The sequence below is a fragment of the Papaver somniferum genome, chromosome 11 (assembly GCF_003573695.1).
Source record: "Papaver somniferum cultivar HN1 chromosome 11, ASM357369v1, whole genome shotgun sequence".
In the NCBI taxonomy this organism is placed as follows: Eukaryota; Viridiplantae; Streptophyta; class Magnoliopsida; order Ranunculales; family Papaveraceae; genus Papaver; species Papaver somniferum.
In genome coordinates this window covers 24,716,655-24,741,076 of record NC_039368.1, presented here as the reverse complement: position 1 = coordinate 24,741,076, position 24,422 = coordinate 24,716,655, and the positions used below count along the sequence as shown (strand labels likewise).

General features: G+C 41.1%; 1 protein-coding gene across 2 annotated transcripts; it reads left to right on the top strand.

Annotated features, from left to right (window-relative positions):
- The first annotated feature begins 17,768 nt into the window (after nucleotides 1-17,768).
- On the top strand, nucleotides 17,769-24,194 carry LOC113323584 (nuclear transcription factor Y subunit A-4-like). 2 transcript variants are annotated; one of them, XM_026571906.1, is made up of 6 exons: nucleotides 17,769-18,083; nucleotides 19,242-19,497; nucleotides 20,999-21,105; nucleotides 21,222-21,290; nucleotides 22,725-22,865; nucleotides 23,352-24,194. In XM_026571906.1, exons 2-6 carry the CDS (start codon nucleotides 19,254-19,256, stop codon nucleotides 23,718-23,720), a joined length of 930 nt encoding a protein of 309 aa, XP_026427691.1. In that variant the 5' UTR covers nucleotides 17,769-18,083; nucleotides 19,242-19,253; the 3' UTR covers nucleotides 23,721-24,194. The 2 variants fall into 2 exon arrangements, with proteins under 2 accessions (XP_026427691.1, XP_026427692.1); XM_026571907.1 differs by lacking the exon at nucleotides 17,769-18,083 and having other exon boundaries at nucleotides 18,169-19,497.
- The last annotated feature ends 228 nt before the right edge of the window (nucleotides 24,195-24,422 follow it).

Genomic DNA, 24,422 nt, shown 5'->3' with positions numbered 1-24,422 from the left:
CTCGAAATGCTTCCTAGCTTTTGACAGCGTTCACAAGCAACACAATAATCATGGCAATCCTTGAACAATGATGGCCAATAGAATCCACACTGCAAGATCTTTGCAGCGGTTTTCTTGGCACTGAAATGGCCTCCACATGCTTGGTCATGACAGAAAGATATCACATCTTTCTGTTCAGTGTTGGGGACACATCTCCTAATGATTTGGTCTGGGCAGTACTTAAACAAATATGGGTCATCCCAAAGGAAATGTTTGACTTCAGCCAGGAATTTAGAGCGGTCTTGTCTCGACCAACGTGAGGGCATCCTACCTGTAGCGAGGTAGTTAACAATATCAGCAAACCAAGGAAGGTCTGAGATAGACATCAGCTGTTCATCTGGGAATGATTCTCTAATCAGCTCAATTCATCAATAGACTCTAAAGTTAATCTAGACAAATGATCAGCAACCACATTCTCACAACCTTTCTTATCACGGATTTCGAGATCGAATTCCTGTAATAAGAGTATCCATCGAATAAGGCGAGCTTTAGCATCCTTCTTGGAAAGAAGATACTTCAAAGCCGCATGGTCTGTGTATATGATGATCTTAGACCCTATCAGATAAGATCTAAACTTGTCTAATGCGAAAACGACGGCAAGCAATTCCTTCTCGGTAGTTGAATAATTGAGTTGGGCATCATTAAGGGTTTTGCTAGCATAGTATATCACATATGGTAGTCTATCAACTCGCTGTCCTAAAACAGCACCAACAGCATAATCAGAGGCATCACACATAAGTTCGAACGGAAGCTTCCAATCGGGTGGTCGGACTATAGGAGCGGTGGTGAGAAGGGTTTTTAATTCCTCCCATGCCTTCACACAAGCAGCATCGAAATTGAAGGCAACATCTTTGGAGAGAAGACTGCACAGAGGTCTGGAGATTTTGCTGAAATCTTTGATGAATCGCCGGTAAAAACCAGCATGACCTAGAAATGATCTGATCTCCTTCACAGAGCAAGGTTGTGGTAGATGTTGAATGAGGTCAACTTTAGCTTTATCCACTTCAATTCCTTTTTCTGAGATGATGTGTCCTAGAACTATTCCTGAATTCACCATAAAATGGCATTTTTCCCAATTTAGAACAAGGTTCTTTTCTTTACATCTGGATATCACGGGGCAAGATGCTTCAAACATTCGTCAAACGAGGAACCAAAAACAGAGAAATCATCCATAAAGATCTCGAGAAAACTATCTATCATGTCAGAAAAAATGCTCATCATGCAACGCTGAAAAGTAGCAGGTGCATTACACAACCCGAAGGGCATACGTCTATAAGCAAACGTCCCAAATGGACACGTGAATGTAGTTTTTTCCTGATCTTCGGAGCAATGTGAATTTGGTTATAACCGGAAAAGCCATCTAGAAAACAGTAGTGACTGTGTCCAGACACACGTTCTAGCATTTGGTCAATGAAAGGGAGCGGGAAGTGATCCTTCCTTGTTACTGTGTTCAACTTCCTGTAGTCGATGCATACTCGCCATCCTGTGGTTGTACGAGTAGGGACTAATTCATTCTTGTCGTTCTGAACTACAGTAATGCCTGACTTCTTAGGCACAACTTGAATGGGACTAACCCATTTGCTATCGGGATTGGGTATATGATACCCGCATCAAGTAGTTTCAGGATCTCTCCTTTGACTACATCTCTCATGTTAGGATTAAGTCTCCTTTGCATTTCCCTCGATGGTTTGGCATTCTCTTCAAGGTTAATGTGGTGCATGCAAATGGTGGGACTAATTCCTTTGAGATCTGAGATGGTCCATCCTAAGGCCTCTTTGTGTTCCTTAAGTACTTCTAAAAGCTTACTTTCCTGTTCCGTGTCTAAACATGATGAAATAATGACAGGTAAAGTATCAGAAGAACCTAGGAATGCGTACTTCAACGTACTAGGCAATGTTTTCAATTCAAGCTTGGGTGGCTCAACAATGGATGGAATAAGCTTGGAATCAGAGAGTAAGGGTGGTTCCACTTCATATTTCCTTTCAGTGACGTCCATTTGAGGTACAGATTCGAGCAGAGATAGGACGTCACTACAGTATGCATCATCATAGGAATCTGAGGTTAAAGTTCTCCATACATGCTTGAAAGGGGTCGACGGATAGAATGTTAGTCAACGAATCTTGCATTAATCCTTCAATCATATTAACTTCATGCACATCATCATCATCAAGATTCACAGGTTGTTGACTAATATCGAACACATTCAATTCTACCGTCATGTTACCAAAAGACAGTTTCAACACTCCATTACGACAATTAATGATCGCGTTGGACGTAGCCAAGAAAGGACGTCCTAAGATGACAGGAATGTGACAGTCTGGGTTTTGTACAGGTTGAGTGTCTAAGACAATGAAGTCTACGGGAAAATAGAATTTGTCAACCTTGATCAAAACGTCTTCGACCACTCCACGAGGAATCTTGACAGATCGGTCTGCCAGTTGTAGAGTGATAGGTTGGTTTCAACTCCCCAAGACCTAACTGCTCATAAACAGAATATGGCAGTAGGTTAACACTTGCACCTAGGTCTAATAACGCTTTATTGACCGTGTGTTCTCCTATAGTGCAAGAAATTGTTGGACATCCTGGATCCCTAAACTTGGGTGGAGTTTTGTTCAGAATGATGGAACTCACCTGCTCAGCTAAGAAAGCACGTTTTTGCACATTGAGCTTGCGCTTTTGAGTACACAAGTCTTTGAGGAATTTGGCATAAGCAGGGATTTGCTTGATTGCTTCAAGAAAAGGAATGTTGATGTTGACTCTCTTGAACAGATCTAACATCTCATTGTAATGGGTACTTTTCTGTTGATAGATCAATCTTTGAGGAAATGGGGCAACAGGAGAATGAGTTGGCAAAGGGACATTCACAGCAGTAGAATTGTCAGATTTTCCAACTTGCTCAGGTTCTTTGGTTTTCTGGGGTTGTGGAGATAACGTGGAATTTGTATCAGATTCATTAGGTTCGCCCACGTTGTTCTCGATGACTTTACCACTTCGGAGGGTGGTAATGGCATGGATTTGATCGGGTGAGGTTTCAGTGTAGGATGTTGTGCCTGCTTGAAATATCCTCTTTGGATTTTGTTGGGGTTGGCTCGGAAGTTTACCCTTTTCTCTCTCACACATTTGATCTAGATTTTTCTGACTTTGCATCAAACTCTGGAACATTTCCTCTAGGGTGGATAATCTCTTGTCGGTATTGTGTTGAGGATATGATTGTTGTTGAGAGTTTGATTGTTGTTGAGGGTTTCTCGGGTGTTGATAACCTTGATTGTTCTGATATCCCTGATTGTTTTGATAGCTCTGATTAGGTTGAGATGGTCCTCCCTGAGTGGGTCCTTTTGACCATGAAAAGTTAGGGTGGTTTCTCCATCCTGGATTGTAGGTCTGTGAATAAGGGTTATGCTCTGGTTTTTGAAACATGGCATGTGCCTGTTCAAGCCTAGATTCCTGGACTGCAAGCAAATCGGGACAATTTTGGAATTGATGGTTGGGATCGTTACAAGCGGCACAAACAGACGAAGCGACATGTTCTCGGAGAGTAGTGGTGGAAGGTTTTGAATTTTTATGTAGTTCTAACTCTTCTAATCTCCTAACTATTGATGCCATGTTTGCTCTTCCCTCGAAATCCGCTTCAATCCTAAAAGCCTTTGCTTCGGATGTAGTCTTTCTGGTTTCACGGATGGATTCCCACTGTTGCGTCTTTTCAGCTACTTCAATCAAGAAGTCCCAAGACGCATCAGCAGTTTTGTCTACGAATAGACCATTACACATCGACTCAACCGTTGTTCGGGTGGACACATCTAGACCTTCATATAAAATTTGCACAAGTCTCCATTTTTCAAAACCATGATGGGGACATTGGAGCAATAATTCATTGAATCTCTCCAGGTATCTAGCTAAGGTCTCACCTTCTAATTGCACAAAGTTATTCAGACTTTGACGAATTGTCGCAGTCTTGTGGTTCGGGAAAAACTTTTTGAAAAACTCCTTTATGAGGTCATCCCATGTCATGATGGATTGAGGCTGTAAAGCATAGAGCCAGGCCTTTGCCTTATCTTTCAGGGAGAAAGGAAAAAGCCTTAACTTTAGGGTTTCGTCGGACATTTGAGTGAAACGCAGAGTTCCACAAATTTCCTCGAATTCTCTCACGTGGTGGTACGGATTTTCATTCTCAACACCTTTAAAAATAGGAAGCATCTGTATTGTGCTTGATTTCAGCTCATAATGGCCATTAGCCTCGGGTAGCACAATACAAGAAGGTTGACTGGCTCTAGTTGGGTACATATAATCCTTGAGGGTACGGGGTTCTCCCATTGTTTCTGGTTGATCTGGACTGTCTCCCTCAGAACTTAGAATTTCGATAGGTTCGTCTGGGTTAATTCTAACAAGTCTGTTTGTTTGGTCTCTGTAGGTCACAATCATGTCCTAGTAGGTACCTTAACTAACATGTTGGTCAGACAGAGCAATCGGAAATAATTTGGCCCACAAGGGTTATGAAGATTGGTTTTGAATGGGTGTTGGACTAACAAGGGATTTTGGTTTTTTTTTTTTTTTTTTTTTAAAATTGGGCTTTGGAAATTTTTTTGAACTAAACCTAGCATAAATTAGCACAACCCATAAAAGAAAAAAAAATAAAAACAATAATAATAATTAAGACAAGCCCATAAAAGAAAAACAAAAATAAAAGAAAAATAAAAATAAAAATAAAAATAAAAAAAAACAAACAAAAAAAATAATTACAGTCCCAAATATAAAAAAAAAAGAAAAAAAAAATAAATAAAAATTATTACAATCCCAAATAAATAATTAAATTAATTATTACAAGCCCGAATTTGAATTTAAATGAGGCCCAAGTGGGTTAACTCATGGGTTAGGCTTACTTGGTTTTTGGAGGGAAGCCCAAAAATAGGCTTTTAGTCCCCTTTTAGTTGCACAGCCCAGTTGGGCTTTAGGATCGTCCTAAGCAGCTCACGTTCAAGCCCAGCAACAAAGGTTGGAACAGAGCCCAGCAGCAGAAGGTTCACAAGCCCGGCAGCAACAGAAATAGGCGAGCCCAGTTGACAGCTTCAGTTGGCAGCCCAGTTGGCAGCAGCAGGCTTTGGCAGCAGCAGGCTTTGGCAGCAGCAGGCTTTGGCTTGGCAGCAACAGCACAGCACAACTTGGCAGAGAAGGCACCAGCAGCAGCAGCACAGCCAAGGTGGTACCTGCAATGATCACAGAGTGCAAAGATAGTCAGGCCAACCCTGCAATGATCACAGTGCAATCATTGCAGTGCAATGATTCCAGGCAAGTATGCAATGATCTGCTGCAATGATTGCAAGCATAGGGTTGCAATGATAGTGAAGCAGGCCTGCAATGATTGCAAGGCAGAGATGCTAATGGAACTCAGCAGTGGCAACACCACTCCCCGGCAGCGGCGCCAAAAACTTGGTGTGCCAATGGAAAACACACAGAAACTTGCAAGTATACAAGGCCAAGTTTATAGAATAGAAGGAAAGCAGGGGAAAGTCCACAGGGAGTGGGAGCACTATAAGAGAAACCTAAGCTAACAATGGAGACAGTGAGCAGGACAAAGAAATATGGCATACAAAGTGGCAGAAGTAAAGAACCAAAGCAGCAAGGTAAAGCAAAGCAGCAAAGAAAACAGCTAAGAACCAAGGCTTGGAAGCCAAGGGCAGAGGTGAGTTTGTGCACTGACTTCAGTGCACAATAGGCTTCAAAATGCAAGAACTAAGCAAAACAGTAAAGGAATGTAACTAAGCAGTGAATAAAAGCAGAGCAGGAATTGTAAATGACTGAATAAAGGAATTGTGGCTAAGCTAAGGCTTAGATTCCACCTTGTGTCCTAATCAAATAGCATATTCCTAGGTTGAGTTGAGTCCTATGCATACAATAGAAAGGAAAGAAAAACAGCTTGCTAACAGAAATACCCCTAGTATTGACTGTCTTTTGACAGCACAATCAATCACAAGCAATCATAGCACTGCTTTCTTCCCAATGCACAAGAAAAACAAGCATATGGCATCCTATCCTAGCAATTTACCATTTGACAGTGCACCAAGGCTTCATCAAAGCCTTAGCTTGTTGCTAATTAGCTCATACTACACATGATAATAACAATAACATTCATAATATAAGATAAATTAAACACAATAATCAACATTCAAAATAAATCAAAACAAGCACAACTTTCACTGTTAACTGCATAGATGAACTGAAATTTGGAATTGCATGAATTTTGTTTCAAGTTTCTACTGGCTAGTCCAGAGAACATCCCCTCCTCTTCTCTCACACAAAACATTACAAATATATACTCCCCCTATCAGAATTAGGATTCCAACCCCTTTTCCCCAAAAACAGAAAATTAGGTAAAATTGATTTACCTAATGTGTTGAGATACTCACTCCATCTCGTCGACCCACTCTCCAATTACTTCTTCTCGTTCATCTCATGCTCCAATTGTTGCTTTAACATCACTTATATCCCCAATTTCTCACCTAGGGTTTCAGTGAGAAGAGAGATGAGAAATTGGAGAAATTAGTGGTTGATAAAGAGATAGCACGTGATGGTGATGATGGGCTTAGGTTTAGGGTTGGTTTGGTGGCGTAGATGGTGGAGTGATTTGGGGAGAAGATGGTGGTGATGGAGACGGACATGGTGGTGGTACGGGTTCTGAAGGAAGAAGAGATGGAGAAGAAAGAAGAAAGGTGCGTTTGGCTGGGTATAGGGTGTTCGATACTTGGGTGTTAGGTGGGTTCAGCGAGGTTTGATGATCTGCGACAAGGAGCGATGGATGGGAAGATGGTAGGTGGATCCAACGGCGATACGGAGGTAAGCGTGTAGCGACCGTCGGATGAAGAGATACAATGAAACAAACGGCATTTGATGGAGTTAGGTACTGTAGTGTTAAGCGGAAGTATCGAGGTTTGATGAGCAGGCAAAGAAGCGACCGTAGGATGCATATGCGATCCAATCTGACGGTCGGGAATGGAGGCGGGTATGGATATAGAAAATGGGTTTGGGTAAGGGTTTTGTGCCTTGGGTATGCCAAGCCCATATCTTCTTTAAGAACAATTCTTCCTCTTCAAGCCCACTTCTAGACTTTTGGTCTTGTGCACGACATTATTCGCGGCTTCCTTGTGTAATTCCTCCCGTCTTTTCACTACTTTTCTTCTCTTTTCGCTCCGCAATTCATCCAAACTTTATTTATTACCTAAAAATGCAAAATTAAGTAAGAAAAATATTTATTCTTGAAAACAATGAAAATACAGAATATGGGATAAAATGTAGAATTACTGCGCAAAAGATGAGTTAAATGCCAACAAAAAGGGATAAAATTATACAATATTTGGCACTCATCAGGTGGCGCATCGTTAAATTTAATCTCTACGCATACACTAGACTTACTCGGAGTACAACGATCGACAATTAAAATGCGCACCACGATGGTGAAAGGATTTGTAGGACATACTCATACGGCAATCGGGATCGTCCATTTGGTTATGAAGATTGGTCCCATTCGTGGACTTACCCCTTTCTATGTACTAGAAGACAACACGACATTCCATGTACTTCTAGGACGAGGGTGGTTACTCAACCATAAAGTGATAGCGTCAACGTACCATCAGTGTGTCAAGAATAACATAGGAGGAAGGCAATTCCAGATACCAGCCACGAGCCACCCCTTTGGCCTAGAAGAAGCTTACATGGAAGAAGCAGTTTTTTATGATTTGGCTGAGGCGGATGAAATCCCCGAGGTAAAACTTACCCCACTACCAAAATGGTGCGAGGAAGAGAAGACGGAGCCACCCAAGTCAGTCTTCAGCCCGTCCAGGATGACCTTCCCAGAGGAAAGAAAGTGGAAACACGAAGATCAACCTAGGTTCCAGCATTTCTCAATACCAGATGGGGGACACGTGTACTGCTTATAGAAATTAACCGAGGGAGCGTCTACAAGCACGCAAAACTTCGACACACCCGACGTAGAGGCCCCCTCAGACGACCAAAACCTAAACGAGCTACCATATAATAAAATTGATGATGAAGAATTACGGGAACTACTTAATAGGAGTACATAGTCTATAGGAGAACGGGCTCCTAAAGATCTTTCCATGGATGACGTAGAAGAGATTAACATCGGAACAGAAGATGATAAGCGACCGATCATGATCAGTAAAAATTTGGACGTGGAAGAAAGGGAAGCTCTGATCGCCTTGCTCATGGAATACATAGATGTTTTCGCTTACGATTATGATGAAATGCCGGGTCTAGATAGTAGCCTCGTAGCTCATAACCTTGGAGTGTCTCCTGAATTCCAGCCAATAAAATAAATAAGTAGAGAGTTCCCGAGGGCGACCTCCCTCGCAATAAAGGAGGAAGTGGAACGCTTGTTGAAAGCCAAATTCATCAAACCTATCTAGCGCCCGACCTGGTTAGCCAACATCGTCACAGTGGTGAAGAAGAATGGAAAGATCCGATGCTGCGTAGACTATAGGGATCTCAATCGGGCCTGTCCCAAAGATGATTTCCCACTACCCAACATTTACTTAACGTTGGACGCGACGGGTGGCAAGACGCGCTTATCTTTCATGGGTGGATTTAACGGATATAACCAAATAAAGATGACCGAGGAATATGCAAAGAAGACTGCTTACCAAACTCCATATGGGAATTTGTACTATGTTGTGATGCCCTTCGGTCTAAAGAACTTCGGTGCCACGTACCAGCGCGCTATGACATCCATATTCCACGATCTACTGCATCAGACGGTAGAGGTATATGTGGACGACATCGTAGTTAAGAATTCAGAGACTCAGATCCACGAATCTCACCTAAAGACGGTCTTCGAAAGATGTAGGAAGCACCAACTTAAGATGAACCCGCTCAAGTGCGCCTTTGGGGTTACGTCTGGAAAGTTCTTGGGATTCGTTGTAACCAATGAAGGGATTCAAGTGTATCCAACTAAAGTCGAGGCGATTATGACTATGGTACCACCAACTAATACCAAAGAGATCCATGCGTTTATAGGACGGATATCTTATACACGACGCTTCGTGCATGGTTTGGCTCAGATAATGTCGGTATTCTTGCCTCATACTAAGGAAAGGGACTATCTTTAAATGGGAAGAGACTCAAAAAGTCGCGTTTGAAAAACTAAACCAATGCCTCGTCAGTCCCCAAGTTCTCAAACCACCGATAAAAGGGGTGCCTCTTTACTTATACACAGTGTTCACGAGCTCAGCCATAGGGGCAGTCCAGGCGCAAGATATTGGAGGAAACGAATTATCACCCATCTACTACGTGAGTCGGGTTTTAAGAGACTTGGAATTGAGATACCCACGAGTGGAACAGGCATGCTTAACCCTCATCTACGCAACACAGAAACTAAGTCTGTATCTTCTGACGCATAAGACGATCGTTGTAGCCGCGGAAAATCCCATAGCATATCTCGCCTCTAAGCCTGTCCTGACTGGGAGAACAGATCGATGGATGTTACAATTATCAGAGTTCGAACTCGATTATCAGCGACCTAAAGGAGTGCGAGGACAAGCGATCGCTGATCTAATGGCCATGTTCCCTGGGTAAGGAGATGACGAAATTTATGACCGGGTGCCGGGAGAGGTAGCTGCCGCCGATTTTAACAAACGTTGGACCATGTTTTTTGATGGGTCGTCATATTATACTGTTGGAGGGGCGGGAGTAGTGTTCGAAGCACCACAAGGAGAATTGTTCTCATATTCGTTCAAGTTAGCCTTCCCCTGCAGTAATAATGTCGCCGAGTATGAAGCTTTGATCCAAGGGCTCAAGATGGCAAAGGAGCTTGGCCTAGGAGGCATCGAGATAAAAGGCGACTCGAGGTTGGTAACCAACCAAGTCAACGGGGATTTCCACGTCAAAGAGACACATCTAGCTCTGTATCGAGCGAAGGCTCAAAACCTGATAAGTCAAACAGGGTCGACCCTAGATCATACAGATAGAGGCAAGAAAAAACACGCAGACCCCCTGGAAACATTAGCTAGCAATATACAACTAAACAATAAGGACGAAAGTACAGTAACAGTCAGAAGGAAGGAGCTGCCCAGCACCTGGAAAGAAGACATGGCCTTCGAAGAAGAAGACGATTGGAGGAGGACTTACATTGATGTCTTGACCAAAACAGAGGAGGATCGCGTAATGCCTACCAAAACTCTGAAACAGTTCGTGTTGATCCAAGGAGCGCTTTACTATCGAGCAGCAGGGGGATCTCTTTCCAGATGTGTGGGTAAGAGAGAAGCGGAAAAGATACTCCAGGAGATACACGCGAAAACATGTGGGAAAACCGCAGCGGTTCACCTCTACAGAAAGCTTCAAAGAAGAGGGGTATACTGGCCCAACATTTCGGCACAAGCAGCGGCCCTCCAAGACAATTGCGCTGATTTCCAAGCCCCACCACAACCCGCAGAGGTCTGCACAATCGACGGGGTGGATTGGATACAACCATACATGGACTTCATCCAAAACAGCAAATTACACATCGACAAGCAAACGGCTCTAAAAATTCAAAAGAAAGCGGCGCGTTTCTTTATGCATGAGGGGATCCTCTACCACAGAAGCTACAGTAACGCAGTACTAAGGTGCTTATCAGACGAGGAGGTTGCTGAAGTAATGACTCGGTCACACAATACAAAACATCAAGGAATGCGGAAGTTGTTCTTGCATCTCTATGAAGGCGGATTTTACTGGCCAACCATGGAAAGTGATACCGCTGAACACGTCAGAAAATGCCTCAACTTCCAAACACATGGGAACCTGATCAGAGCACCCCATACCCTACTACATAGCGTGGTAACGCCATGGACATTTCACAGTTGGGCTTTAAACATTATAGGGCAGATCAACCCAATGTCCTCGAAGCGCCATAAGTACATAATAACCGCCACTGAGTATACCACGAAATGGGTCGAAGCGATACCTCTCAAAGACTATGTCGGGCGAGCATCATGACATTTATCAAAGAGTACATCATCTGCATATTTGGTGCGCCCATGACTATCAGGGAAGATAATGCAAAGTCGTTCGTAAACAAAGATGTGACGGATTTGCTACATCAATATAATGTGAGGCTTCATACGTCGACCCTACTATCCTCAAGAGAACGGGCAAGCATAGGCGAGCAATAAGACACTGATCCGGGTCTTGACCAAGACAATGGAAGACCATCCCATAGAGTGGCATGAGCAGCTCCTGCTCGCGGTATGGGCATACAGAATCTCGAAACGAAGTTCCACGGGGGCTTCACCGTATTCTCTGGTCTATGGGGAGGACTCGATATTGCCGGCAGAAATTGCAATTCCATCCGCCAGGGTAGCAATGGCTAGTCATACGACTCCGGACGAAGTAAGTCGCTTTGCCCATTTAGGCACAACAGAAGAAAGGAGAGCCCGGGCAGAACGGTTTGCTGAGGCATACAGGAAGTGCACAATAGATTATTATAATCGGAGTGTAAAGGAAAGAAGATTCGAGGTAGACGATTTGGTCCTTAAGATCGCTCCTCATGTGCAAAGGAATGCTAGTGCAGGGAAATTCGCCGCAAATTGGGAAGGACCTTTCAGAGTAAGAAAGGTAGCAGAGAGCGGGTATTACAAGCTCAGACGCATGAACAACACGAAGATCAAGTCACCGGTCAATGGTAAATGGTTAAAAAAGTTTTATGCATCAACAGATCAATGTAAAACCATTATTTTGAATAAAGACCAACTTTTGATACATGATTTGTGACATCTACCAAGGTCGCGCGAATACCAATGGCGCCCGAAACGACTGGAAAAAAATTGCGGGAGTGCTAATGGCGCCCGATCAGCTGGCAAATTTATTAAAGGTTGCAGGAATGCCAATGACGCCTGATCGACTGACAAAAGGTTGTGGGAATGCTAATGGCGACCGATCGACTGACAAAAGGCTGCGGGAGTGCCAATGGCGCCCGATCGGATGACAAATTTACTAAAGGTTGCAGGAATGCCAATGGCGCCTGATCGACTGACAAAAGGTTGCGGGAATGCTAATGGCGCCCGATCGACTGACAAAAGGCTGAGAGAGTGCCAATGGCGCCCGATCGGCTGACAAATTTACTAAAGGTTGCAGGAATGCCAATGGCGCCTGATCGACTGATAAAGGATGCGGGAATGATAATGGCACCCGATCAGCTGACAAGCGATTATAGGAATGCCAATGGCTCCTAACCAATTTTAACACATACATCTCGCCCTCCCAAACCCTGTTGAGAAAAATGAAAGGGGGAGTAGGCGCGTTTAACATACATCCCGCCCTCCCAAACCCTGTTGAGAAAATTAAATGGGGGATTAGGCGCGTTTAACATACATCCCGCGCTCCCAAACCTTGTTGAGAAAAATGAAGTGGGAGCAGGCGCGTTCAACATACATCCCTCCTTCCCAAACCCTGTCGAGAAAAATGAAGGGGGGACTAGGCGCGTTTAACATACATCCCGCCCTCTCAAACCCTGTTGAGAAAATTAAAGAGGGGAGTAGGCGCGTTTAACATACATCCCGCCCTCCCAAACCCTGTTGTGAAATATGAAGGGGGGAGTAAGCGTGCTTAACATACACCCTGCCCTCCCAAACCCTGTTGAGAAAAATGAAGGGGGAGTAGGCGCGTTCAACATACATCCCGCCCTCCCAAACCATGTCGAGAAAAATGAAGGGGGGAGTAGACGTGTTTAACATACATCCCGCCCTCCCAAACCATGTTGAGAAAAACGAAGGGTGGAATAGGCGCGTTTAACATACATCCCGCCCCTCCAATTCCTGTTGAGAAAAATGAAGAGGGGAGTAGGCGCGTTTAATATACATCCCACTAACAAAAACACAAAAAAAGGAGGATAGAATAGAAATAAGCATATCCTTAATTAAACCTACATTACATAGAATGAACACCCGAGTACCAAAAAAAAAAAGCATGTCACTCATCATTTGATAGTAACACGCGACAATGAGCAATGTCTGCATCTATGGACTACATCATCAAGAGCGCTTCTTCACGCTGATCAATAGCAGTAGCTAATGCATAATTGACTTCATTAGCCAATTCGGCGAGTCCCTTTATCTCACTGGGAACTTTTGATTTACGAGAAACAGCTAGTGCCTTCTCTCGATCATGATAAATCGTGTACGTCTTGTCCACATGCATTACCCGAGAAGCCAATAACATATCTATCTCCACCCTCAAAAGGAGCAAACGCCTCAATTCACCAGGAATATCGAAGGAGCGAACAAGCGCAGAAGCTGCTGCAAGGGTTAAAGCATACCCATGCAAGTGAGGAAAACCCCGCCCAGAAATAGATAGGAGACAGTAAGCAATGGCTTGATCTATACTTGCCATCATGACAATGGACTCTTCAAAGAGCTGATCCGCAGCTTGAAGAATCTTAATCGTCTCGTCTAATGCATGTCGAATCTGGACGTACACGCGCCCGTTCGCCCGAATCCTTTTTGTCATCTGAAAAGTATCGTATTGGTCAGAAAATTGGGCCCGTTTAGCATCTCTGTCAACCTCCCTTCGTGCCTTGAGCACTTCAATCTCCTCTTTTACTAGAAAAAGCCTCGCGAGTTCCTCCTCCTTGTACCGGAGGTCAACCATCAAGGGTACTGGTGCTAATGAAAGAACATAACCATGAAGAACATACGCCATCTAGAATAAAAGAAATAAGCAGACAACAAAAGAAGGAAGCAGACAAGTTGAGGCTTAAAGAAGCCAATGTTTCTCATTTATAAAGAGCCACGAAAATACGAACGATTACAACGAGCTCAAGACCATGGATGATACGTGGACAACATTAAAGAGGGACCGAATCTCGAGAAACCGTGCCTTCAAAAAATCGGATACTCCCACAATTTCAAACCCTAGAATTCTAAAGAAATACAAAAAGAAGGGAAGAAAAGCAACAAAGAAAATATGTAATCTAGTCGGACAATAATGAACGACAGCGAGCAATATCAACATCCATAGCCTCCACCATCAAGCGACTGTGGCTGACTTGTATGTCATCCAAGCGCAAATCTTGATCAGCCTCGTGAACTCAGTTCGTGATAGCCTGAATGATTTTATCTTCGGCCCCAGCCCCATGGGAAAGTGAAAGGGTGTCCTCATGTTTATCATACTCTCTATGCGTGTTGTCTCGGTGGAACGAACGAAGGGTCCATAACATTCCTGCTTCCTCTCTTAAAAATAGCAGACGGGCCAGTTCGTCCTCAATATAGGGATTATGAACGAGCAAGGTGGTCTCCGCTAAGACCAAAGTGTGACCGTGGAGTGGCCGCATCACCAGGTTGGAAATCCAGAGGCGACAATCTGAAGTAGCCCGGTCTATCGTAGCCACCATCGTCAGGGAATCCGCGTACAAATGGTTGGTCGCGCCATGCGCGGTAGCGGCATCATTGAGAGTGCGTTGAGTCTCTGGTGACACACGACCCGATGGTTCCGTGTCTAGCTCCGCTTGATAAACCTCAGATACCTCCCTGAACTTTGTATTCGCGCCATTCCTATTAGTAATTCTCCGTTCCCGTAGCGCGACTTCAGCCTTCCCGAGAAACAAACGCTTCATCTCGTCATGCTTGAACATCATGGAGGTCAATGCAGGAATATGCGCTAAAACTAGCACATACCCGTGGAGAGAGTCAGCCATGAGAGACGAGTAGCTCACAAGGGAAAGGGAAGAAGAAATCAGGGAATAAGATGAGAAGATACTAGTTGTACATATAAGTGTATATATACGTGTATATGAGAGAGACACCATTTACGAGGCAGTAACCGGCGATCTTCTCCATGCGTAAAGAAATGCACACGCTAACTCGACCATATAGATATGACTATAAGGTTATCTTACGACTAACCTCATAGTCAGGGGACTAATGTTGATACATGAAAAATAACTCCCTTTAACTGGTCTAGGGTGCCTCAAAGAAGGGAAAGGCCACACATGGAACATGGGGACTAGGGCCCAAGTCCACCAATGAAGTATCCATGAGATAGAAAGGACAATGGAGGAATTAACAAGGAAGAAGGAGGTAATATTAGAGAAAAGGATGACATTAATAGTAATTAAGGAGGTTTAGGACACATGGAAAGATGTCATAAAAAGAAGGGGCTTTTGGAAAGTCTATATAAGGAAGGACAAGGTACAATGGAAAGACAACTCTCTCTCACACTATTCTAAGGAAAGTGAGGTCATCTTGGTACACTAGGACGGGTAGAACCCAACGAGAATTCCGGTATTAACACTGAGCAAGGTGTTTGCCTTTCCAATTAGCTACTCTAGCATCATGATGGGTATTTAAGTGTGACATAGACTCAGTTCTGTTTCTAGTGATGAATAGAGGAATGCCAAGAACTTCTCATTAAGTTCTATTTTCTAACATTCATAGACCTAATAAGGGAAACACAATGATCAGGGGAGATATTCTTACTGAAAAAATAAGCAGATTTATCAAAATTTATCATTTGACCATAAATATCACTAAAGTCGTTAATCAGAGACATTAGGTTACTAGTATCATTGTGTGTAGCCTTTTGTAAATAGAAGGCAGTCATCTGCAAAGAGCATATGAGATATATTTGGAGTATCATTAGTTACTTTAAGGCCATGGATGATATTGGACTGCTCAGCATGGATAAGGTACCTTGAAAAGGACTCCATACACAAAATAAACAAGTAGGGAAAAAGAGGATCTCCCTGTCTTAGTCCTCTAGTGGGAGTGAAAGAAGAACAAGGAGATCCATTTAAGAGAATTGAAATATTAGTTGTGCTTATGCACTGAAATATCAATTGACACCAATGTTCAGAAAAACCAAATCTCTTAAGGACAGCTATTAAAAACAGCCATTCAACCCTATCAAAGGCCTTAGACATGTCAAGTTTAAGGCCCATGATACCACACCTATCTTTTTTATTCTTCATAATATGCACCAGTTCATGAGCAATCACCACATTGTTTTGAATGTTTCTACCAGGAACATGTGCAGCTTGATAGGGTGATATAAGTTTGCTTAGAAGAGGTTTCATTCTATTCACTAGAATCTTAGAGATAATTTTTTAATTAGTATTGCAAAGAGAGATGAGCCTAAAGTCAGAGGGACTACTAGGTTTATTCACCTTAGGAATTAAAGAGATGAATGTGTGATTCATTTCTTTAAGGAGATGTTTGGTGTTAAAAAAAGCTTTTAACTATTTCCCATACATCATTTTCCAGCAAAGCCATGTTTTGTTTATAAAAACCCGGCGGAAACCCATCTGGACCAGGGGCAGTCCAAGATGTCATTTGCTTAATAGTATTCATAATCTCATCAAGAGTAATGGGACTCAAGAGCATATCATTGTCCTCATTAGTGATAATCTGTCAATGCAATTTAAAAAATTCTCACAAAGGATAGGATTGGTGGTGGTAGAAATATTCTTGAAATGGGATACAAGAAGGTCTTCAAGAGTATCTCTATCCTCAGACCATTGCCCGTTGGGGAGTTTTAGAGAGCTTATATGATCAAAATGCCTCTTCCTGTTAACATTAGTATGATAGTAAGAAGTATTTCTATCATAACTTTTAATGAAATCAACCCTAGTTTTTTGAGCATAAAATGATTCTTGAGCTTTTTGAGCTAAGTCAAGATTATGTTCTACTTCCTTTATGGCCTCATTATTCTGAATAGAACAAGGTTTGCTATTCAGAGTATTGAGCTGATCAGTTAAATTTTTGACTTTATGATCAATGTTATCATAATGGGAGATATTCCATTTTTTAAGCTCATATTTAACATTTCTAAGGCAATGAACCATTTTAAAAGCATGAGAACCCCTAGCAGAAGTTTTATAAGCATCTCTTATTACTTGTTGACAAGTAGGATCTTTAAACCAACATTTAAAGTATCTATACGGCCTTTTCCCTTGGTGTTCATTACAATTAGTAACCAAGAGAATGGGTAAATGGTCAGAGCCTATTGCATCAATATGAAACAATTTTGAACTGTTATAGTGATGCAGCCAATGACTATTAACCATGGCTCTATCAAGTCTAGCTTTCACATTATCCTCTCCAGATTGTTTATTTGACCAGGTAAACTGAGACCTTATATATCCTAAGTCACTTAAGTCAGTTCTGTCAATGACTTGTTGGATAATAGGATAATCGGCAATAGTTGGTCTAGTATTGGAAGATCTCTCATGAGAAAACATGGTTAAATTAAGATCTCCAATTAAAACCCAAGGAAGGTTGATGGTTGATCCAATTAAAATAATTCTATTTATTTTCGTTATCATATTTAACCGTGAGTCACCACTTAACTCTCTATTTAACAGAAATATGATCATTTTGTTAATAGTTTGTAACAGTATGACCACTTTGTAAATCAGGTCTTAATAGTAATGACTGTTTTGCAATTTTTCCTTTTTCTTACAGTCAACACTTGTTTCATCTTCTCAACCAACATCTATTCCAGCAAATATCGGTTGCCGTTAATTTGCCAGAATACTGCAAAGAAAATCCCAATTTACACATGCTGCCCGTGATATTGCTCATCATCTCCTCACTTTATTGAGTTATTATGAAGTTTTAGCTGTAGTATTATGAGATTTGTAGATTAAGAAAGAAATGGTCCCAACTTGTTATAGAATTGGATGCAGGGATGTGTCATTCATTATTAGTAGTTTAATCAAGTCCGAAACATAACAATTAACAACCTCAGTTGAACATGTAAACAAACCCTTATGAAAAGGATAAGCAGATGATGTCTTTAAACAAATATTATAGCTTTTTCTTGCAAATAATTACAAAACTTTGCATGAATCCTTTTAAGTTTTAACCATTGGTCTCTTTTCCATGTTGCCACTAAAAAAACAGCTATTTCCCCTTTCTCTCTCCTTTTCTCCATTTTCCAGTTCTCTCTTTCCGCCTGCACCTTCATATTTGCCGACAAATTCTAACAAGGATATACCGTATTACCAAGAGTGGCTCCTCAGTTCCTGAAGGGTTTCATATCCCAGTTGCTCCTCCTCGTCCTGAATTGTGAGCCCCCACTTCTCTCTCTGTATAAATACTTCACTCTTTTGAAAATTATTTTATTCAGTTCTTCATCTTTTCGCTTACATGCATAACTTTTTTTGTTGTTATGAGAATCTGGGTTTATTTCTTTGCTTTTAATTTACTTCATGATCCACTGAAATGGAGTTATAAATTGAGTTTGGGTCAATGTTTTCTTAGTTGTGGGAACTCCTTAGTCCTTACTTTGTACTCTATTAAGGAAACTCGAAGTGGATTGTTTGTTTGGAAATGAAAAGTGATCTAGTTTTTACTATTATAGTGTGTCTTGTTCATGATTTGTGACCTCATGTTGTGAACAGCTAAGGGTTCCACCCAAACGAGTAGAATTCTTCATCTTCCACCTCATGGAGTACTTTAGGTATCGAGATGGTTTCAGTCTTCATCAGTATTTGTATAGAAAAGAAATCATGAAATTTTTACTAAAAAACATCCACTCTATCTTATTTTATAAATATGTTTTGGTTGTCTCCTTTAAGTGGAATTATTGATCATCCAATTCAACAAGATTGTCTGCGTCAGTGCTGAGATCACCCCCACAATGTTTCTTCTTTCACTTATTTATCCAACTATGGATTAGTGAAGATTCCAATTGGAATTTTGATTTGTAGGTAACACAGTTGGACCCTCAAATCTTAATTTCTATTAGTAAGATTCTGGGTTCATGTTATTGGCTATTTGAGATGCACACTATCAGTTGAGTTGCATCAATTGGTGCTCAAGTTCAAGAAGACGGTTAATTGCTGAAATCACCCCACTATGTATTCTTCTTTTACCTATAATTGGGTTAAAGATTCAACTTTATTGCAGTGAAGATCCCAATTGGAATTTTGATTTGTAGGCGACCTAGGTGTACCCTCAAATCTTATTGTCTATTTGATAAGATTCTAGGTTGATGTCATTGGCTACTTAAGATGCACCCAATTATTTGTGTTGCATCAATTGGTAATCAATTCAAGAAGATAGTATAAGTGTTGCCCCCACAATATTCTGTTCCTTCTCTTGCAATTGGGGTTCAAACCTACTTTTCTTCAGTGAAGTTCCAATTGAATTTTTTTGATTACTGGCTAGGTTCATCCTTTAAAGAGAATCTTTCTATTAACCCGTATCTCGGATATTCTTCAGTTGGTACTTAAAATGCACACTGTCTGCTTTAGAGAATCTGGAGGAATCGTTGCTAATGCTTCAGCACTCCCTCCCCTGCCTTGGTGGGGTGTGCTTGGACCTCAAGCGGTGGTGTATGGTGAGGCAGATGTTCAGGAGAAGTGCATATCTCTGGACAGGAACCAACTCTCAGTCACTCCTCACCAAGGACAGGGCGAGGCAGACCACGGTCCAGAGAAAGTGAACTATAATGCTTCTCAAGTCACTGTCTGTACTGGTAATATTCCGTCTTCATCTGACTTTTTGATGGTTTCTTAGTCTTTTATATTACACGCATTAGAGATGTTTTCTACCATCTTCCTGTCTTTACATTTGTCTTTAGTTTTCAAATGTGCACAGCTATGGTTTGGTTTGTTTAGTTTACTTATGAGTACAACCTAGAAATACTTGGATGTATTCTGGTTATTTTTCTGTACGACATATTTTCAAGAAAATTACGCTTCTTTTTAAAAAGTTCTGAAAGTTCTGACCCTGACAGAATGATAATATGGAACTTCTGTTGAGTGTTATTCGATGATTTATTGCATCGTCAAGTTATCCACCATGGATAGTTGGCCAGGTAGCATCAGTCCCTTATTTTCTGAAGATAGGTGCATGTCTATAAAGCTAGAGAGAGATAGTAGATGGTGAACAATCTGTAGTTTGACATGATGGGGAGAATATGAAAGACTGCACATGAAAATAAGTTCCTCTGAGCTTGGTTGAACACGATTACTTGTTAGGTTGCTAGGAAGTTTTGATGACTCTGGGTCAAGGACGAGCTATTACTGGACTCTTTGGTGTATATAGATGAGGGTATCCTGTTTTATTGCCTATGCACGCGAGCAACATATGAACAGGGAAACATTGATCCCAAACATGCATATGATACTGAAGCAAAATGCCCCAGCAACCATAAGTAAATGAAAGGGTTCCTCCATTCTAGTGAGGAGACTGTTTCTACCTTTGGTTGACCAGATCGAACTTTTTACTTAACAAATTATTGGATTAGACATTTAAAAGATTTGCTTTTATTTCACCGTTAGATTTCAAATAAACTTCAATAAAATTTATGAGTTTAATGGTTGCATGGTTAATCACAAAGATAGTTACATGATTTTGACCTCGCCGTATAAATAAATTTTATAATAATAACAGTGGAATAAGTGAGCCACAGCGAGTGAATTTATCTTTATGCTCATACGGGAGGAATTTCAAGAGTTCCTCAACCTTTTGTGGTCGTTCTATGTGCATTCCTCACCAAATGTTCTAAGTAGACTCTCGTATAACCCATTTTATAACATCCTTGCATATTCGTGTTCTCTGGTGGTTTCGAAATTCTGACATGATAGGTCTGGTCGTCGCCAATTTTTGGGTTATCTAATCATTTAAGGAGGATTTTAAGCTCGTCTTCTGTGCCTATTTTTTTTCTTTTTGTTTCACTAGCTCAATAAAATCTATAAAGGGTTGACATTTCAGCTAGTGCTTTTATGCAAATGCGGCCAAAAATGAAATATATTTTTTCAATGTTAAAGAATCAGTTCACTTGACAATGGTAAATGCTCAGTTTCACTTAGTTGTTTCTTGATAGTTTCACATGTGGTCTCAAAAAATTTCTTTTAACAGCAGCGTACAAAAGAATGATAGCACCGGTTTGACACATGACTGTATTAATTAGTTCTTTACATGAAGCACTTCAGTTTCTCCGTTGTTGACTAACTGAGACGTTCTTCGTTCAGGTAGTAGCAGGGATTCTGGGAAGGGGAGGGAAGTTTTACAAACCATCTCTCAGCAGTTATCACCCAATGACCATTCTCATTTCGAACTAGGACTTGCTCAACCATTGGTTAGAATTTCCATTTGATTTATTTTTTGACATTACGATTATTGATTGTTCACACATAGGGTTGCATATAGGTTATGAAGTGGCTTGCTTTCTGTTGCTGAAATGCTATTTGGCAGGTGTGTTCAAATTACCCTTACATGGATCAGCAGTATAGCTTGATTGCAACATATGGAGTTCCCACTACGGTTGGTTTTCTTATGATTGCTGAGCAATGATTAGGGAATCAGTTTCTTATTAATTTTTCCAACTCGTCATTCATTTCCTGTTACCTCTACTTGTAAGTGTCGAAATGTGTGAATGTAAACATGGAGCACTAAGAACAAACCATGCAAGGGTTGTCATACACTCTGTAACCCAATCTAGTCTGCAAAGTATTCTAGCCTTCGTAACATTGATGTCCAACCCATAACTAAACAATCTAATTGAACATTGGGTCTGCTACAAAGGCTTAAGTATAAACTGTTAGATATTCAGCTTTTTAATCATCTCTTAACATGATTATGCACACAAATTATTGTCAGTGAGCATGATAATTCTTATCCTTACGCTGAAAACATGATAAACCTAGTATCAACATGTTCTGCAGCTTCATATATCACTTTCATACTTACGGATTTGGCTAACCACAAGAATGAGTGAGTATAAACAGCTTGGATACTGGCAACAAATAATATTCTTAGACAATTTTGAATAGACAGTATTGACATAGAATTAATATGGTAATTAAAATAGTCATGGTGACACATACTCTAGAGCATACCAGACACCATGCATAGTAATAATAGTATAATGTTCATACTGCAACTGATATAATCATCATCATAAACAGAAGTTACGGAATCATACATACAATTAACAGATCATGAAAAGTAATGGGTTTAATGACTTGGATTTGTACTTCTATGCCCTCATGCCTGAGATGATGGAGAAAATCAGAGGAATTTTTTCTTTTTGATGCAAGTCAGCAAGAGCCTAGAAGAGAGTCCTAGTGATAACCATGTGTCGTTCAATCTTTCCATCACGAGTTGGGTGACACCTCACAACTTTGGCGGCTGGACACACACATAGTGTAAACTTTATACTAGTTCACTTAATCTAGCATTAACCATGAGCACATTCTTAAGAAACTTATTCATGCCTTAATCTGGATTACTAAGAATGTAGCTTAAACCAATCTTGATGTGTTGCTAAACCATAAAAAAAGAAAAAAAAAACATAAACAACCCCATAAAAACCAAACCCGATGATTCCTTGGTTGGAGATAGGTTCCTGATCTATAGAGGGAGTCCTGATCTGAAAAAATACTAGATCAGATCCACAACCAATTAAATGTTGCTGGATTGGTGCACGATTTACTTTGGTTACGCAGTGGAGTCTGACCTTATTTTAAGAAGACTAGTTTTCTATGATATTAAGTCTAACACAACACAGTTTTCCACTTTTTATGTTCCGTTATTTCTTGCCAAATCTGTGTATCTTCAATGATATTCTAAAATCAGTTACCTTTCCGATCATAACCTCCATACTATTTTAGCAGGTCTCCAGATTATGTTTTAACAGTGCAGCTGTAGTTAGTAGTACAATGAATTCTGATCCAGATCTATTTCATGATTGAACAGGGTCGCATGCCATTGCCATTGAACGCCATGACAGAAAATGGACCTGTATTTGTAAATGCTAAGCAGTACCATGGAATCATGCGACGTCGACAATCCCGTGCAAAGGCGGAGCTCGAGAATAAAGCCATCACAGCTCGTAAGGTACGTCAGATTGACTTGAAGTCTCTCATTCCATGAAAAAATACCTCTTAATGCAGGTAGTCACTTGGTCCTGGCTTGTTCCATAACCTTGTATTTGTGGTTTACAATTCCACGGTTTACCTTAACTAAGGTTCCACTTAGAAAAAGAATTACCATGTTCACTGTTCATTATCTTATTATTATAGACAATAGATTGGTTTTAGGATCATTTTGTTAGATCACTGCTTTCACCTGAACTAAACATTTTTGGAATGGTCCGCATGGAATTTTTCTTCCACCTATCTGCTCACCATCTATATAGATCTGGAGGAGGGTCACCCAGGACGAGTCACCCATGTGAATGATGGAAGTATAGAGTTGAATTGATAGATTTGATCTTCAGGACACTCCTCACACCCTAACCAGATTCAAAAGCTCAAGAGTTCTTAAATTTTCTACTGAATATCCAGATTCTAGTTTTGAGCTGATGCACTCTTGTTTAAACAGCCATATCTGCATGAGTCACGCCATCTCCATGCAAAGCGTCGAGCAAGAGGAGGTGGAGGCCGCTTCCTGAAAAAGAATGACAATAGCGGAAAGGATATGAGTGACAAAGCTGAAGCACGAGGTGGAGGACTTTCTCATCCTGCTGGGTCTCCGAGTTCTGAAGTTTTACAATCCGAAAGTGCAAATTTGAACACACCAGAGGTGACTAGCTTATATACCAGGGCGCATCTGGATCATTTTCAGATTGATCATTTCCGTTCATCGGCTTTCCACAGTCTCTCAAACATGACTGACAGTGGACCAAATGTTGGCATTCCAAACAACTGGGTTACAGCATCTGATGGTTGCTGTAGCCTTCTGAAAGTCTGATTTTGCAAGGGTGCGTGGTTGTTTGAAGTGGTATCACTGGAGTACACATTTCCTGTTTTGATCTCTAATAGCAACCCCACCCTTGCTGCAACTGAACGGTTCCTCAGTCCTTTATTTGGTTGCAATCAGAAGGCAAATCATCCTTGGCTTATTCCCTTCAATGTTTCTAATAGCTGGAAAATCCTGAATATCTGAAGTTTCTTCGGACATTTGATGGCACAGCGAAATCTTTATTGTAGTGTTATATGTACACTAGCTTGGTTGGATATACGTGAATAAACCTTGAAAAAGGTTGGATTGGATTTGTTTGTGTACCTTAAAAATGTTGCTGTGAGCAAACATCTCTTAATGCGGCTTGGTTTATCAAACTCTGTAATATCTCAATAAATGTATGGGACCAGACCAACCAGTTGTACTGTATCCAGCGAGCGAATTATAGCTCATATGCAAGATTGAATGTTTTTTTGAGTATAATGATGATGACAAAGCCAACAGGAATTTGGATCATGCTTGGGTTGGATAACTCATACACATACTCTCCATGGCAAGCATCTGTGCATGGATGGACTGGCTGCGAATAACAAAAAGTGGATGTTGTCAACAACAACGTCAACGTGGTCGACAAAGTCAACGTAAATTGGCTGCGTGTAGCCAAGAACGGGATGTTGTCAATAACATAGTCGGCAAAGAAAGAAGAAGAAA

Coding starts and splice junctions, on each gene's coding strand:
- LOC113323584 (XM_026571906.1), top strand. CDS start 19,254: ATGCACACTGTCTGCTTTAGAGAATCTGGAGGAATCGTTGCTAATGCT. Junction 19,498..20,998: donor TCAAGTCACTGTCTGTACTG/GTAATATTCCGT, acceptor TTCTTCGTTCAG/GTAGTAGCAGGGATTCTGGG. Junction 21,106..21,221: donor TAGGACTTGCTCAACCATTG/GTTAGAATTTCC, acceptor GCTATTTGGCAG/GTGTGTTCAAATTACCCTTA.